At 47.8% G+C, this 17464-nt stretch overlaps 1 protein-coding gene across 1 annotated transcript; it reads left to right on the forward strand.

The window, feature by feature from the left end:
• The first annotated feature begins 5065 nt into the window (after nucleotides 1-5065).
• gpr37b (G protein-coupled receptor 37b) lies at nucleotides 5066-12965 on the forward strand. Its single transcript, XM_027007571.3, has 2 exons — nucleotides 5066-6748; nucleotides 10635-12965. Exons 1-2 carry the CDS (start codon nucleotides 5708-5710, stop codon nucleotides 11448-11450), a joined length of 1857 nt encoding a protein of 618 aa, XP_026863372.2. The 5' UTR covers nucleotides 5066-5707; the 3' UTR covers nucleotides 11451-12965.
• The last annotated feature ends 4499 nt before the right edge of the window (nucleotides 12966-17464 follow it).

Raw genomic sequence — 17464 nt, forward strand, 5'->3', positions numbered from 1 at the left:
TCCAGTTTCCTATATTCTACAGTATACTTGTCTGGGAAGTTGGATCTTGTTAAAGTAACACTGCTCAGTAAGGTGGCTTTCACTCGGTGGCTGTCGGACATTTTCACGCTCTCTGTCCTCTTGCTGGACATTTAACTTCTGTCCTTGTCTTTCTGTTTGCTCTGTTTCTAAGGACCAAATGCTTACTTTTCCTGCTTCCTGTGTCTCTCAGTTACTTCAGCAGGATTATGGAGAAGTTCTTGTACTAATCTGGGAATGTTCTCATACTGATCTATGAATGTTCTCAAATATTCACCACCAACCAACACCTCCTACTCCACCACCAACCAACACCTCCTACCCCACCACCAACCAACACCTCCTACTCCACCACCAACCAACACCTCCTACCCCACCACCAACCAACACCTCCTACTCCACCACCAACCAACACCTCCTACCCCACCACCAACCAACACCTCCTACCCCACCACCAACCAACACCTCCTACCCCACCATCAACCAACACCTCCTACCCCACCAACAATCAGCACCTCCTACCCCACCACCAACCAACACCTCCTACCCCACCAACAATCAGCACCTCCTACCCCACCACCAACCAACACCTCCTACCCCACCACCAACCAACACCTCCTACCCCACCACCAATCAGCACCTCCTACCCCACCACCAACCAACACCTCCTACCCCACCAACAATCAGCACCTCCTACCCCACCACCAACCAACACCTCCTACCCCACCACCAACCAACACCTCCTACCCCACCACCAATCAGCACCTCCTACCCCACCACCAACCAACACCTCCTACCCCACCAACAATCAGCACCTCCTACTACCTCCTATGCATTTTTGCCCACTTTTATAGGAAACAGTATATAGAATCAGAAACCACATAAGCAAGTCTACTTCAGATTGCATAACAACTCATCTCAACTCAACTCAACTCGGATGGAGCAGAGAGTATAATGACTTCAGCACGCATCATACTAACTACACATTTCTACACACTAGCCGAGTATCTCCAGGGGGGTGCTGCTGTTTTACAAACGCCAGGATCTACTGTCCAGCATTCCTTACTATTCACCATCAGGACGATCTCTCAGCTCCAGAACGTCCCAGATGCAGGGACAGCTCTCAGCATGGTGAGATTCCATCCCTCTGTCAATGCTGGACACTTTTATTACCGCTGTTGGAATCACTCCCGGCTGTTAACACCAGAACCGAACGGGAAGGCACTTCAATCAGAATGAATGGCAGATCCATGATCCGGATTTTCCCACAGTTCAGAGGTAAAGTACACAACAATTTCACTATTAGTGAGGACCTGCTGTGTGTGGTCCACGTGTGACAGGGTGACACTTTTACTGAAACATGCTAAAGTCAGCAACCAGCACTCAACCAGTGCATTCACCAATTATACACACACACACAAACACACACTCTGTTGGTCTGGTTTGAGTCACTTGAGTTTGTCTGACTCCTCACTGTATCTGCTTCAGTATCACCTCTCAGCACACCAGCCCCCTGATGAAGAGAAAGCTCCTGGCATCCTAGTACTCCCTCTCTCACTCTCTCTCTCCATTTCTCTCTCTCTCCTCATTTATCTTTCGCTCCCTCTGTCTTTCTGTTTCCCTGTTTTTCTCTCTCCCTCTGTCTCTCTCTCTATCTCTCTATCTCTCTCTCTCTGTTCTCTCTCTCTCTCTCTGTTCTCTCTCTCTCTCTCTCTGTTCTCTCTCTCTCTCTCTCTCTCTCTCTCTCTCTTTCTCTTTTTTTCACAGAGTGGGTAAGACTCATATCACCTCCTATTTTCTTCTGTAATAGAGCCAGTGTGAGGGCTGAAGCTTCTGTCTCCCCTTGTCCTGAGACACGACGCCCAGGTAATCTTCCTCACATGATGAGATGATTGCTCTGGAAGATGTTCTCTGGTGTCAGGGGAGAAAAACTCGAAACCTGAAATGCTAGCACCACCTTGTGGTAGAAAAAAATAAAATAAACCAGTGGTTTCCAAATTAGGTTCCTTGACATTATACTGCCATGCTATTGGTGTAGCTCCAAAACACCTGGTCCTAATTATCCTATGTCACTCAAGGCCTTCCATGGGAGAACCAGGTGTGCTAGAGGTGAACTCCACGGGACAGTGATGCAAGTGTGCTGGACACCTCTCCTCTGCACGTGTGCTGGACACCTGCCCTCTGCACATGGGTTGGACTGCTCCCATCTGAGGTTTGAACATTAAAAGCCAACAGCTCAACATTTCTGAAAGTGAACCACCACTCAGACTGAGTCAAACCAAACTACACTCTGCACATTCACTCTGCAGTGCGGTTTAATAGCCTTTAAGGGGGGGTTTACATTGTGGTAATATGTGCTAATGTTAAATTTTACATCTAGCTAAGAGACTCCAAGATTCCCAGAATTGCAAGACTTGCGTGATTGCATTTAGGAACAGCAAGGAGTAAAACTTGCATCTGATTCAAGCAAAGTGAAATATCCACACGCTTACCACACTAACATTGAGCGCTACATTCATCCCTTCAGACTCAGTCAGGAGGTTGGCATTTGTATTAAAAAGTCTCAGTAATTTCTGCCATGTGCTCAAATGAATATCGTGGAGTGAATGTCTGTCAAAATCTGACATAAACACACATGGACTCAAGGGAAATAGAAACTTGGCATTATGATTAGGCAGCGATTGCTATGTTCACCCAAACGCATCAGTCTTTCTCTCTCTCTCTCTCTCTCTCTCTCTCTCTCTCTCTCAGACCTTGTTGAAGGATATGAAATTCCTCCTCTTCTATTGGAATTCTGTATTATAATTACTTGACAGAATCCCTTACCTGTGTGTGTGTGTGTGTGTGTGTGTGTGTGTGTGTGTGTGTGTGTGTGTGAATGTGTTTGCATGTGTGCGTGTGAGTTTTGTGCATGTTGGTGTGTGCCTGTATGTGTGTGCCCTTGACAAATATCCATGTATGTGCAATTTTGCTTGTATGTGAGTGTATGTATGTGTGTGAGTTTTTGTATGTTTATTTGTGTGCATGTATATGTTTGTGTGCGTGTGTTTGTATATATATGTGTGGGTATGTTTGATATACGTTTGTTTGCATGTGCGTGTACATGTGTTTGTGTGTGCATGGGCATGTGTGTTTGTGCTCCTGTTTGTGTGCGTGTGAATGTGCGTGTGTGGGTGCGTGCGCGTGCGCGTGCGTGTGCGTGGTGTAGCTGCCACCTGTACAGATATCGCCTTTGTCTCCGCGTGCCAGATGCTACGATGACTGATGGCTGTGACTCACTGGCTGCACCTGCTAATGAGCAACATCTCCAGACAGAGACAGATCATCAAAGAGACGTCCACCTGTCTGTCTGTCCATCCAGCCAACTCTCCCTTCATCTGTGTGCAAGCCCTTGACAAATGTCCTTTTGCATGTCTATACTTTTGCTCTAATTCTCAATCATTTTGAATATTGAAAAACCACTGGAATAAACAGTAAAATAAGAACGGTCCTAATGCTTTGTCTTGTTTTTGTAATGCCACTGCTCACCACAAGGTGGTGCTGTTGAATTGCAGTAGCTTTTGCAAACACGCAGCACTTCTCAATGATAAACATGTAATGGAGCACAAGACACCTTTATGACTGATCATATTCACTCAACAGCCCTTTTCTTCTAACGTTCAAATGGACATTGGAACGTGCCCTGATTTCCTCATTTTCTTTGTGAATTAAATATTTGCCCATCCTTAAGAAGCAGTGCTTTGAAACATTTCTTCAGTGACAGAGATCATTAATGTCACTGAAACACCAAGAGCAAAAGTGCTTTGAGATCTGTGTCAGGGTCACGATTCTTCTTCTGCCTCATGTCTTATTATGTCTTGTGTTTCCTCCATTTCTGGGGGAATGGTGCATTCTGCTCCATGAACTGGTACCCACCTTGCAGATGTATTTGACCAAAGATAAACATTACAGGTGTGTTTTCAGCAGACACTCCAACTGCACTTACATATATATATATATATATATATATATATATAGAGAGAGAGAGAGAGAGAGAGAGAGAGAGAGAGAGAGAGATAGATAGATAGATAGATAGATAGATAGATAGATAGATAGATAGATAGATAGATAGATAGATAGATAGATAGATAGATAGATAGATAGATAGATAGATAGATAGATAGATAGATAGATAGATAGATAGATGTTTAAATCATCACATTAAATCATCACATACATTCGATGGGGTTCTAAAGTTCAGAGTGTGTAGATCAGATCTTGGGTTTCCTAACTTCACTGCTGCCATAGCAACACCTGGCGATACATACCGATATGTCATTAATGTCCACTGCAAGAAATATAATGCAGTAATGTAGGAGGAGAGAGGGATAATAGCGGATCTTTTCGTGCTGTTCCTTTAGCGCTTGTTTTGATAGATTCACATGCATATATGTTTATGTCCTATGTCTCTGAAAGCCTTCTGTATTTCACAGCAAACTCTCTCACACACTTTTACTTGATTTGTGGGGCTCAGCTTGGCAGAGCTTTGTGTTTGTGTGTGTGTGTGTGTGTGTGTGTGTGTGTGTGTGTGTGTGTGTGTGTGTGTGTGTGTGTGTGTGTGTGTGTGTTTTCCCTTTCAGACGAAGTTTGAGAACTAAAGGGAAAATGGGTGACATCTTGTTGTGGGTAACTACCACAGGCACAAGCTATAGAGTGCAATACTCGAGCTCAGAAAACAAAACAAAACAAAGCAAAAAAATAAAAACAAAGCCTCTACAGGTTGTCCTGACGCGCTTAATGGCTGATGTGATGTTAATGGTCCCATTATATAATGATGTAGTGATGAGCTCTGATCATTTTTGCGCTTTAAATCTCTGAATACGCGTCACCTTGTTTAACACGTCGAATGAACGTTGTATTCGATACACACAAACACAATATTCATTCTTTTCAAAAGTATTAACACAACAACGAGACGATTTCGCACATTATCTCATGTAGGAGAAACATTTGCAGTGTATCTGAGTCGCTGGGCTGCAGGTTTGTTGTGGTGCGCGTGTTGGGCGGAGGCGGGCGTGGTGCGTGGCGGCTGTAGCGCTGTGCGAGCTGCGAGCTGCGAGCTGCGAGCTGACGGATTGGGTTTGACGGCTCGGGGTGATCCGCGAGGGGACGACGCTCCGAGCCCCCACCGAGACGCATGCTCTCCGTCGGATCGCTCGTCCCCGCACTGGCCACGCGCCGCATCGTCCCTGCGTCCGAGTTTCCACGCAGAACGAACGGAATCGCAAAGAGCGCGCGGACGCTTCAGGTTGCCGCGCCCAAGGAGTGCATGCATGCAACAGTGTTCGCCGCGTGCAGCCGGTCTGGACCCAGCGCGTTCCATCTGCAGTGAGGGGACTGTTTTCAGGCGACTGCATTTTAAGGAATAATACGATTTCACGGGAAAACGAGATCACGAAGGGGATACGTTACCAGGTTACCAGGTGAAGGCTCCCAGTTTGCTTCACGCCACACGAGGGGATGTGATTATGAGAAGACGCGACGTCGTGTGCATGAGATTTCCAGGAAAGTTTGCGTCTAGGTCATTTCTAATGGCTCGCCCGTCTTCGTTTTGACACGGACGGTGTGGAGAGGGATGTCGGTTTGCAGTGCAATGGCGCGCGGCATTACCCTCGCTTAACGTCTACGGCGCGATCCACGGACACTGAAAATGCAGGCTCTTGTTCTAAAAACAGTACTTTTCCTTGCGGGATACGCGCACGTTCAGTGTCTTCAAGGCGTTGCTAATGTACACACCAAAGAAACGGGCGGCCACCTCACCCTGACTCGTGCGTTTGATCTGATTAACGGTCACCTTTCGAGAACATTCAGTGTCACGTTTTCTGCACGACGCCGACCTACAGGCCCAGCCGCAGATGCCGTCGGGATGCCTTTAGCCACCAATATGAGCACGATGCCTTCAAATGTGAGGACTGCAGCGCATCTCCGTAAACAGTACGGACACAAATCCGCTCTGCCAGGGAGGACTGACACGGCCACGCAGAGCGCAAACAGGCGCTCGCGGCGGCACGAGAGGGAAAAGTTGAACAGAGAGATGCGTGCTGCCATGGGAACAGCAGGTGGACACAATAAGGCCAAGCCTGATTCAAAAGGCAGACGAGGGGCGCACAAGAGACACCACAGGCGCAAAAGAGGCACAAAAGAACGCCACAAGAAAACCTTTAAGGCCGCAAGAAGGGGGATGAATACAGGTGGCGTTTCTCTGACACCACCCGAAACTTCTGCCAGTGCCCTGACCTCCTCGCTGGCCTTGTGGGAGCCGATGCAGAAGCCGCTCGCGCTCACCGCCACGGACATCCCCTTGGATCTCACCAGACACGTCGAGTTCTACACCAAACACATAGATGACCCGTGGGGTGCGACACCCATGACCCCTCCATACCCAGAGGATGAGGAGAACGAATATTTCCCCAACCCCTTCTACCCCGTGACCAGCGAGACCTACGGCGCTTACGCAATCATGTGTTTTTCAGTGCTTATTTTTGTAGTGGGAACAATTGGAAACATTTCGATAATGTGCGTCGTGTGCCATAACTACTACATGAGGAGCATCTCCAACGCACTCCTCGCTAACTTGGCCGTGTGGGACCTCGCGCTTCTCGTCTTCGGCCTTCCTCTCGTGGTCTTCCATGAGCTGACCAAAACCTGGGTGCTGGGCCACTTCACATGTAAAGTCATCCCGTACATCGAGGTAATCACTGCAGCACTGTGTCAGGGCAAAACCATTCTTACTCCTTATGGGATACAGTGACGAGTGTGTCCTGAATTGGGGAACTGTATATGGAATTCCTTGTTTTCCATTTCAGCGTGTGGGATTGTGTTGTAAACCTTGTATCTGCTACAGAAATGTTTTCTGTCACACCAAAATGAATTTGCTATTGGCTTCAGGCCAAACACGAGCATCTATCAGATATGAGAAAAATCACTGTATGTCCGAACAGGGAAGTTCAGTTGCAATTCATATATTACATTACAGTGTTTACTGCAAGGAGAGAACACCTTGACCTCAGGACCCTTACACACACACACACACACACACACACACACACACACTCTGCCTCCAGCTCACGCCTGCCCCTAGTGAAAGTGGTGCATCACATTACACTAATTGGGTGTTTCTCGTCTTGAATGTGAAACTAGTGTGTCTTTGTGTGTAGGTGCTCAGCTGTAGACACCAAGACCTGCTTTGGTGTTTGGTGTGTGTTGATTTTCCTCATTCTCTGAGGGGTTGGGCAAACACGAGGGACAGTCTGGTTGCTTTTGTTAGTGTGAGGGTGAGCTTTGTTGGGCGGTGCGGGGGGGGGGGGGGGTTGGTAACACGGCCGTTTTGAGGATATATTTGTGCCCTGTGCTTTTCACAGCAGAAATATTACATAGTGTATGCACTGTCTGTATCAGACAGCGTTTACAAAGGCAGACGGTGGAGATGCTCAACAAGAATAAGACTGTGCTCTTTGTATGTGTGTATTTAATGGTGTGTGTAATTTTATGATTTTATGTGTTCAATTGCACTTGTCTGCATGTATAGTTTGTGTGTGTGTGTGTGTGTGTGTGTGTGTGTGTGTGTGTGTGTGCGTGTGTGTGTGTGTGTGTTTGTAGGGCAGGCATGTGAGAGAGGCCTGCACAGGGAACAGAAAGCCTCAGGCACAATTACTCACTGCCTGATATCACACACCTCCTGCCTCACTCTCTCTCACATGCACGTGCACATACACACACACACACACACACACACACACACACACACACACACGTACATGCACATACATACAGAAACACACACACAGGCAGTGGAAACAGTTGAGTGCATGGAACATAAAACATGGCTCTTTACCAGCTAGTGCATAGCACGCTGATCGCGATGCCATTGGTTGAGAGCTGGTGCAGCGCGCTACCCCATTGGCTAAGAGCTGGTGCAGAGCACTATCCCATTGGCTGAGAGCTGGTGAAGTACAGCTGCACACACTGAGCACATGGCAGATACCCACTCAGCCTCGGCGCTCAGAGAGGATTCGCACCTCCGCACATTAAACTAAATCTGGCATTTAAATCAACTTCCTCACGTCTCCCCCTCGTGAAAACAGCTTGTGGGCAGGACATGGTTTGCTCCCTGTGCGTCTTGTGCAGCCAAACACAGTTTATGCCAGAACAGAAGTTGATTAAGTTGCTTTTAACTGAACTGCTAAGATTCCAGACTAAAAGTTTGATGCACAGTGAGGCACATCGCCCGTCAGCTGGTGTCTGATTGGCTTCTTTAGCCAAGACTTGAGCAATGAGACAAACTGCTGCTGAGTCACTTCAGCGTCCCTGCACAGGGCTGAGGGGACAAGGTGAGACATGTCCACATTCCAGAACCAGAGGGAGGGGGACCTGTTTCTCTCACTGTATGCCCACTCAGTGTGTACTTAGATCTTCAGAACGCACGAGAAATTATCTTCATGGTGTCCTCCACCCATGTGGAGTTTACTGGTACCTTTTTACAATGGACAGAGACACATTTTTGGACATTATAAGCTGCATATTGGTATGATGCACAAACATGGTAATAAGCCTCATATGAATATTAATGAGGGTGGAATATAATATGAAGAATAAAGATTACTTTCTTTCACATTGCTAACCTTCAGTAAGTCATACGCTCAATATCTGTGCAATGTTAGGAGCTGGAGATGAACACAGTCCAGGCCAGGAACAGGAGAGCCCCTCTCAGTGGTCCTCACACCACCCCAGTCCAGTCTGGGAACAAGAGAGCCCCTCTCAGTGGTCCCCACACCGTCCCAGTGAGGAGCACATCCTCCTCATTAATATTCATAGTCCCCATGTCATTAGAGACATTCATTCACCCAACAACCAAACATTTAAAAAAAACACACTGCTGCAGGAATTTGTTGAAGTTTTGGCTTAAAACATTGCAAATCTCGTTAACAATGGCCAAGACAAAGCAGGTTACCTTTCCTGTCCAAACGCAGAGAACGTTCTGGTTTAAATCCACTTTAGGACAGAGTCTGTGATTTATTCTCCGTATATCAGCGAGCACTTTACTGGACCTTCCTGAGGACGAGTTATGGCCCAGTCTGCTTCTCATAAAACACCAGAGCTATAATGGTCTTTGTCGGCAGCCTGTTCATGCCTTTCTTTACTAGAATCCCCATTGTCAGAGGTGAAGAGCTACAGCGCTTGTTAAGCCCCGCCTCCTGCCTCAAAGAAGCCGCTAAGAGCAGATTAACAACCATGCCGGGCACGAGATGGAAGAGCTCTTCATCAGGGCTTTAACAGGGCGTGAGTAAGGACCACGGCACTGGGCAATATGTCACCTGCTTCCAGGAAACCTGCCAACCACAGAATGCCTCAGGCAGTGTTTGGGGTCATGGCTAGACAGCGAGGGGTCATGCAAGGTTATCCACTGGGCACGAGGCATCTTTGGAGGTGTCTGAGTGTCACAGTGACTTAGGAAGAGCAGACCGCAGTTACTGCCTAAGGACAGTCTCCATGCGGCACGCGGCTGGGACGTGACCCCACTGGGACGTTAGCCTGCTCAACCATGATTAACATTTTTGGCAGAATCAAATACTGAACAGAATAGTTATGGGTGAAATTTTAAGAGCATTTAGCACTGCACTTTTCGAATTCTTGTGCTGTAAAATATTCAGCGTGTCTCACGTCTTACCTGAGAAGGAACACACACAGGTGGAGAATTCTGCTTCATCCTTCATACCATGCTGAACGGGATTGTGGGACAGGGGTGGTGGCAATCCCGTGGCGTGAGACGTGACACAGGCGTTGCTCATGGCTACTGTAACGAAGCTTCCTCACACCAGCTAGCCACAAAACCACCAGTCCTTTGATGTGCGGCCTTGAAAAACTCCTGCTAATGGCGCAGCAGTCTAGTTCACAGCTCACGAGCAAACACTGCCCCTTTAATGACGGTTCTTAATGGATCGTGATCCCCTCATGATCTGTCTGTCAGAACTGTGGTCTGCTGTTAGAGACATAAGGAAGGAAGCGTTGGTACAGGACTACCGAGTCCAGGTGCATTATGGGTATTTTCACTATGTATTTTCACTGTTTTCACTAGTATTTTCACTGTGATTAAGCAAATGAAGACAACCACTCAATTGCATCGTTTTTGGGAGCATTGCTGTAGGTCTCTGTTGAAACCACTGATTGAAGCCACTCTGTTGAAGCCGACTGGGGACAACAGAATGTCTCCTGTTGTCCCCAGCATGACCCTGGACTGTGTCTTCATGGCAGAGACGTTCTAGTTGCCAGTAGCAACACTGCCAAGTCTGACAGTTGGGTGATATTGGGCAGGTTCTCTGTGAACTTTTAACGCTGGGGCAGTGTCCTACAGCCGGGAGGACACCACGTAAACAGACTGCACGAGAGTGACTTGTGTCATGTTCAGAGTAAACCTGTTGACTTGTTGAGAGCAACACATGGAAGTGTTCTAGCTGTTGAAGTTAGGGGTCTTACATAGTTTAGTCTGGAGTGAAGGCTGATGCTTCTGGGACCTTCCTACTTCCTGTCGTTTGTGAGACTGACCTCTGACCTGCCCTTTGGCCGTCCTGTGTTTCCAGGTGGCCTCGATGGGTGTGACCACCTTCACCCTGTGCGCCCTCTGCATTGACCGCTTCCGCGCTGCCACCAACGTCCAGATGTACTACGAGATGATCGAGAACTGCACGTCCACGGCGGCCAAACTGGCGGTGATCTGGATCGGCGCCCTGCTGCTGGCCCTGCCCGAGCTCCTGATCCGCCAGCTGGTGACGGAGGAGGGCGGAGAGGCAGAGGGCGGGACGTCCGACGAGCGCTGCCTGGTACGCATCTCCACCTCACTACCGGACACGCTGTACGTGCTGGGCCTGACCTACGAGGGCGCACGCCTGTGGTGGTGCTTCGGCTGCTACTTCTGCCTGCCCACACTCTTCACCATCGGCAGCTCGCTGGCCACCGCCCAACGCATCCGGAGGGCGGAGCGCGGTTGTGCCCGCGGCAACAAGAAGCAGGTGCGCCTGGAGAGCCAGATGAACTGCACGGTGGTGGCGCTGGCCACGGTGTACGGCGCGTGCGTGGTGCCCGAGAACGTCTGCAATATGGTGGCGGCCTACATGGCAGCAGGCGTGGCACCGAGCACCATGGCACTGCTACACCTGCTCAGCCAGCTGCTGCTGTTCGCGCGGGCAGCCGTCACGCCCGTGCTCCTGCTCTGCCTGTGCCGGCCATTCGGCCGCGCGTTCCTCGACTGCTGTGGGAGCTGCAGGGGGGCCGCGCGCTCCTCCGCCGCCGCCAGCGACGACAACGAACACGAGTGCACCACCGAGCTGGAGCTCTCCCCCTTCAGCACCATCCGCAGAGAGATGTCCAACTACACGGCCACGGGGTCGCACTGCTGAGAACCACACCAGCCACACGCACCAGCCCCAGTGTGTGTGAGTGTGAGTGAGTGTGTGTGCGTGTGTGTGTGTGTTAATGCCAACCATGCCACATTTTGTACTGTAAAAACAACAGCTTTCTAGTCTCACTTAAGTCAATAGTCTGACCTCACATCCACATTGAAGGGACATACCGTTAACAAGCTTGTATGTAATTATGCTTTTGTATTCTCACCTTTAATATGTGTGTGTTCAGGAAGTAGTGAGTGAGTTTGATATTGCATACAGATGTTTGCACTGCCAACGACGTTAGCTGTCCTCACGCTGTCCTCATAGGTCCTGTCACAGGAAGTGCCCCTGCTTTTCTAGGATCTTTCTATAGATGTGTGTTCTGTGCCGTGACCTTTCTCTTGATGAAAGTGATTCTTGTAAATCTGTCTGTGTGAGGAACTTGGCTTATCTCCAAGAATCTATATGTGTCTGATAGCAAAATACCAGATTCCCATGTAATGCTCAGTGTAGTTAATGGTTTCTAAGTCTCATTTTTATATAACAAAAAAAAACAACTCTTTAATAAACGGACGGGTTTGCTGGGACAGTGGCAAACCGGCGTATTAAAATGCAAATGTGTCCCTTTTTTCAATCTACCCAGGTCAAGTCAGTGGAGAAGATGTTGAGTTTTCGATCCGCTGAATGAAGTCTTGTGTGTTAATGAAAACTATATCTACATATAAAGTTCTTCATGGGAACAGAACAGAACAAAAGAACCAGTTTAGCCTGATTTTCTTGTTGTTTTGTTTGTCTTCATTTTATTTTTGCTTTTCTCTGCTTTCTAACTGAAGACAGGCAGATGTGTCACTGCCTTGTGAATGTCTGTTTCAGTCGTGATAAGGCAAATCGAGTCTTTATTCATGTAATTGTGTTAGCTGTCAGACGGCGTGCTGTACCGCTCGCGAGGAGAGTCCCGCTCTATGTTCTCCCATCTCCCTCTGTAGATCCTGGATGTCACTCCGCCTGTACGATGCTATTTTTGGCTGCTTCGTAGGAAGGAGAGAAGAGATCGTGACAGACAGGGACATTGTTCAGTTCTGCCGTGATCTACACTCAGACTCAGACACTGGGAAAGTTCGTTTGATAGGTGGCCTAACCTCAAAACCCCAACCCTAACCCATACACCCTAACCCCAACACCCCAAAACCCCACGGCAAACACCCCAACACGCTAACCCCAACACACCAACCCTAACCCTCATCCTAACCCCAACACGCTAACCCCAACACCCCAACCCTAACCCTCATCCTAACCCCAACACGCTAACCCCAACACGGCAACCCCCCAACTCTAACTCTAACCCAAACACCCCTAACCCCAGTTCCCCAATGCCCCTAACCCCAGGCAGTCACACAGACAAAAGCAATGCTCCACACAGCTTTGACCCTTTATAATTCGTCAGTGCTCAGAAGCTTCCAGAAGTTTGACATGAGATTGTTTTTACTCATTTTTATTTGTCTCATTAAAGAATTTGTGACCCCTGGATGTTTTGATGCCACCTGTGTCTCATGATTAGACCAGCTCAGTGTGAACTCAGTGTGAGTCACACCAGCCCAGCAGTAGCTGCTGCTTCAGTTATGGCTTGTAGCAGGACTCTTGGTCCCCTAGCAGTGAGAGCATGTCTTCAGATGCCCTCCACTCCACTCAGCCCAGCTCAGGAACCAAGTGCCTTTTGTCTTCCATAATGAGTTTATTCTGGATCCACAGAAATAGCTGCAGTTCCCAGAGCCATGTGGAGAGTACATCTGTGCCTGCTGCCTGAGCATAATACACGCAACCCTCTATGCAGTTACACAATACACCACCCTGCATGCAGTTACACCATCCACCGTCCTCCATGCAGATACACCACGCACCACCCTCTGCGCAGTTACACCATCCACCACCCTCCGTGCAGTTACACCATGCACTGCCCTGCGTGCAGTTACACCATGCACTGCCCTGCGTGCAGTTACACCATGCACCACCCTCCATGCTGTTAGAACATGCACCGCCCTCCATGCTGTTAGAACATGCACCACCCTCCATGCTGTTAGAACATGCACCGCCCTCCATGCTGTTAGAACATGCACCGCCCTCCATGCTGTTAGAACATGCACCGCCCTCCATGCTGTTAGAACATACACCACCCTCCATGCTGTTAGAACATGCACCACCCTCCATGCTGTTAGAACATGCACCACCTGGCCATTCAGCCAAATATCTGTCTTTCCCTACACAGAACTAGTAAAGCAGCTCTTGCAAATAACATTGTACAAGCCAACATCCAAGTTTGTTTATTTGTTTCTCCCGTATCCAAAACAATTGAGTTTGTTGTTCTCAGGTCAAAAGATTACCTAACCTGCCACACGTTCAGAGCAAACAATATATTCTTTTTTTGTTGTTGTTTTTGGTTTGGTTGTTTTTTGTGTCCTCAGTAGGGTAGTATGAAAATAGCTCATAAAGGTCATTTATACATATTGTCTGTTGGAAAAAAAAGGTCCAATTTTACACTGGTAAGAATTCAAATAATTTGAAAGCCTAGTTCAATATTCTTTGACTCGTAAGAAACAGGCAGGATCAATCTTTCCGTTTTGGTGGTGTGCGTCTGTGTGCATCTACACTGAGAAGAGAGGGGATGTTTATTTATAAGGGAACGATCTGGATGTGACTCACTGAGTCACAGCATCGTTTCCACTGAGGGAACAGATCTGAGACATGCTGGCAAAGACTCTTCCGCTTGGCTTCAAACCTGTGCACTTGAAAACGATGGCTGAGTGTCTGACTTTAACAGGTACGTACTGTATAGGATGCCCTAAAGACCAAAGGAATTGTCTTAAACTCATCTAAAAAGGCAGTAACAGTGGACACACGGAAGCCCACCCTCAACTGCCGAGGACCCCGAGTCCATGTGCTGACGGTCTTGCTAGGGGACTCAGCACTGATCTGGTCCCGGGCTCACCCTGGCTTTTTCAGGCCATTTCATCAGGAGTGGGCACAGGGCAACTGTGGGCAGAGCTGTTGGAGAAACCACTCATGGATGCAGGAGAGCGGAGCCCAGGCTGCAGTGAATGGACGTGCTGGCACCTTTCTTCTCCATAGCCCGTCTGAGTCTACGGGAGCTCACCCAGTGCTGAATAGTCACGTCAGAGAATTCAGCCTCCTCAGACTTTGCTTGTTAATGCAGGTCACTAGCGCCCCCTGTCTTCTGGGTTAAGACGTGCTCCTAAGGGCCAGGGTGTTGATCTTGTCTCCAGAAATGCTACATAAAGAGACAAGAGAACATGACGCTTCAAATTTCCAGTAATTTGATAAATCGCAATACAACAGAACAGCTGTTGATGATTTTTTAGCTAATTAGCTCATTTTCACTTACAAATATAATTGTGAGCAGACGAGAGGAAACGCAGGTTTTCGCCACTCTCTTCCCGAAGCACCATGTGAAAATGTCACAGTTTTGGTTTCCTTTCTTGAAGGAATTCTTCACCTCGGAGACAGGCTGTTGCCCTACATGCAGTCTGCGCTTATTAGAACCATACAGAACCTTTTGCTCGGATAATTCTACAATCAGGAACTCACTCAAGGACTGTAAGATGAAATAATATTGCAAATCTTAAATTTTAACCTCAGAGAAAAGCCCATGAAATCCACAGGGTTCCCATCCTCTGAGGTCAGTCAGCACAGTCCGATCTGCGCTGCGGGTCATGCCACGGTTCTAGTTCTGGAGTCAGTTAAAGAGGGCAGCTCCTTGGCTCAGGAAGTAAATCCCGCTGTGAGTTTATGATGTGTCAGGTTTCCGTGTCCTGCCGAGTGTGTGAGGGTCAGAGTGTGTGTGATTTCCATCTCTCACATGCCAATATATTCTACTTTTAGTATAATTCTGAATATTTCAGATTTCACTAAAAACGTGGAAATGACAAATATTTTAAAACACTGAATGGTACACATGCGCAACATGACTTTAAAACTCTTTCTGAGAAAAGATGCTTTAGTCATGAACATAAACACAGTAAACACAGACCTGGGTTGTCTAGAAAATGTAAAGTTACAGGACTGCGTGCTTGTTTGTTTGTTTGTTTGTTTGTTTGTTTAGGGGTATTTAATTTACATTTTATTCAAATCCAGCTTGTGGAAAGGCACTCATGAGCCAGAAGGCGGCGAGATTCTTTCCTGTGATTGTGCTCAGCTGTGCGTACAGTCTGGGGCGCTCCCCGCTCACAACTCCGCGCTTCCCATTGTGTGTCCAATTACAGCAGGCAATCTGCAGCAATCATGCACCGCAATTACCCACCCGTAACCGTGGCACTCGCCCTTTCTCTCGCATCGCTGTGGCAACTCTGCAGTTACCTTGGTGATGCCACAGCGCGGTGTGGAGGCAGCTTAAGCAAAGTCAAGCGGGCTGTAATTTGTGCTTCCCTGAGTAGAGGAAGGGGCTGGACACGAAGGCCCAACTCACTGAACATACAGCGTGGCCCGCACCGACTCTCCCAAACAATGACTTATTGATTAGCTTTTACCCCAGTGGTTATCGGCCTAGTCTTTGTGCCTGGGGCTCGCTGTCACAGGCTGGTGAAGCTCTCTGGTTTTGTAGAGGCGGATGCGGTTCTGGGCCTTCACGAGGATGAGGGGAATGGAACCTTCACAGCAGCTCTGGGATCCACGGGTGTGTGATATGGGATAGAGCGGCTGGGTGTATATAATTTATCGTGGCAACGCCCCATCCCCTGGAGGAGGCAGCGAGAGGGACAATAAACAGTACAGCCGTATGTTATGTTTGAGTGTGTTCTACACTCAAAGGAGGTGAAATTAGGCACCTTGACATCATCTTTAGACACACACACACACACACAGTCATTGGCCAACAGTACCAAACTCATTTGTGGAAGTGATTTATTATCCGATAAGACGAGTCTGATATCTTGTCATTTTCACGTCCTCGGCAGTCTTGGTGCATTTAGCAAATAATTCTGTGTTCCATCACTTGTTCCAACACTCCACTCACCTTGTGTCGCTTTCTCCTCCACACTGTGGCTGAATCTGCTGAGTTGTTGAATACAGTCCACATCCCGTGCAGGCTGTGTAGGACAGACGTGTGCATCCCACCCAAATGTCAGTGCACTGACCTGCTCTGGCAGTGAACGCAAACACTCTTTGTGTGTGACATTTCCTAAGCCAAAGTTGCTCAGAGGAAACACTTTCAGACCTCAGTGTGTGAAAGCCACACTGAAAGAGAGAGAGGCAGCTTTCTGCTTAATAGAAACCGCCGTCACCAAGACTACCATTCCACACTATATGACACTGATGTGAATGTGAAACATTACCAGGCTGGTAATGTTTTCTCCAGGAATATTTCATGTATGTTCTGTTTGGGAAATTCCGTTCTCCACATGATCACAGTTTATGCTCTTGTGGCAGATCTACTTGGTGTCTGTCAAAGCAGAACTTTGAGTGGTGAGTGTGTTTTCCCTCCATATCCCTTGGCCACACTGGGTGGTGTTATCACATCCACCTTCAGCACCGTCACCTCCAGCCATCTCCTCTGGGTCAGCTTCCTCTCTGGGCTGGGTGGAGGTCAAGTCCAGTTCAAGTCAAGTTTGGTTTATTTGTCACATACATAGTCATACACAGTATGTGAAATGGTTTGAGAGTGCTCTGTCCAAACTGAGGGGAAAAAAACAGGGGTGTAAAGGGAAATATATATCTATATATATACAAAATATATTAACAATGTATGTACAATATATGTATATTATGTTTATATACACAATGTACAATGTATATATGGATATGTATATATGTATGTACACAATGTACAGTTCCATCTTACAATTGAACATATTTACAGTTACATGTTACATGGTGGTGGTGGTCCCCAGAGTTTATCAGTTTCCCTGATTCAGGGCCCAAATGGCCTGTGGGAAGAAGCTCCTCTTCAGTCTCTCTGTCTTGGTCTTCAGGGAGCGAAAGCGCTTCCCTGACCTCAACAGAGAGAAGAGCCTATTGTT

The sequence above is a fragment of the Electrophorus electricus genome, chromosome 11, assembly GCF_041902795.1.
Source record: "Electrophorus electricus isolate QZ-2024a chromosome 11, ASM4190279v1, whole genome shotgun sequence".
Classification (NCBI taxonomy): domain Eukaryota; kingdom Metazoa; phylum Chordata; class Actinopteri; order Gymnotiformes; family Gymnotidae; genus Electrophorus; species Electrophorus electricus.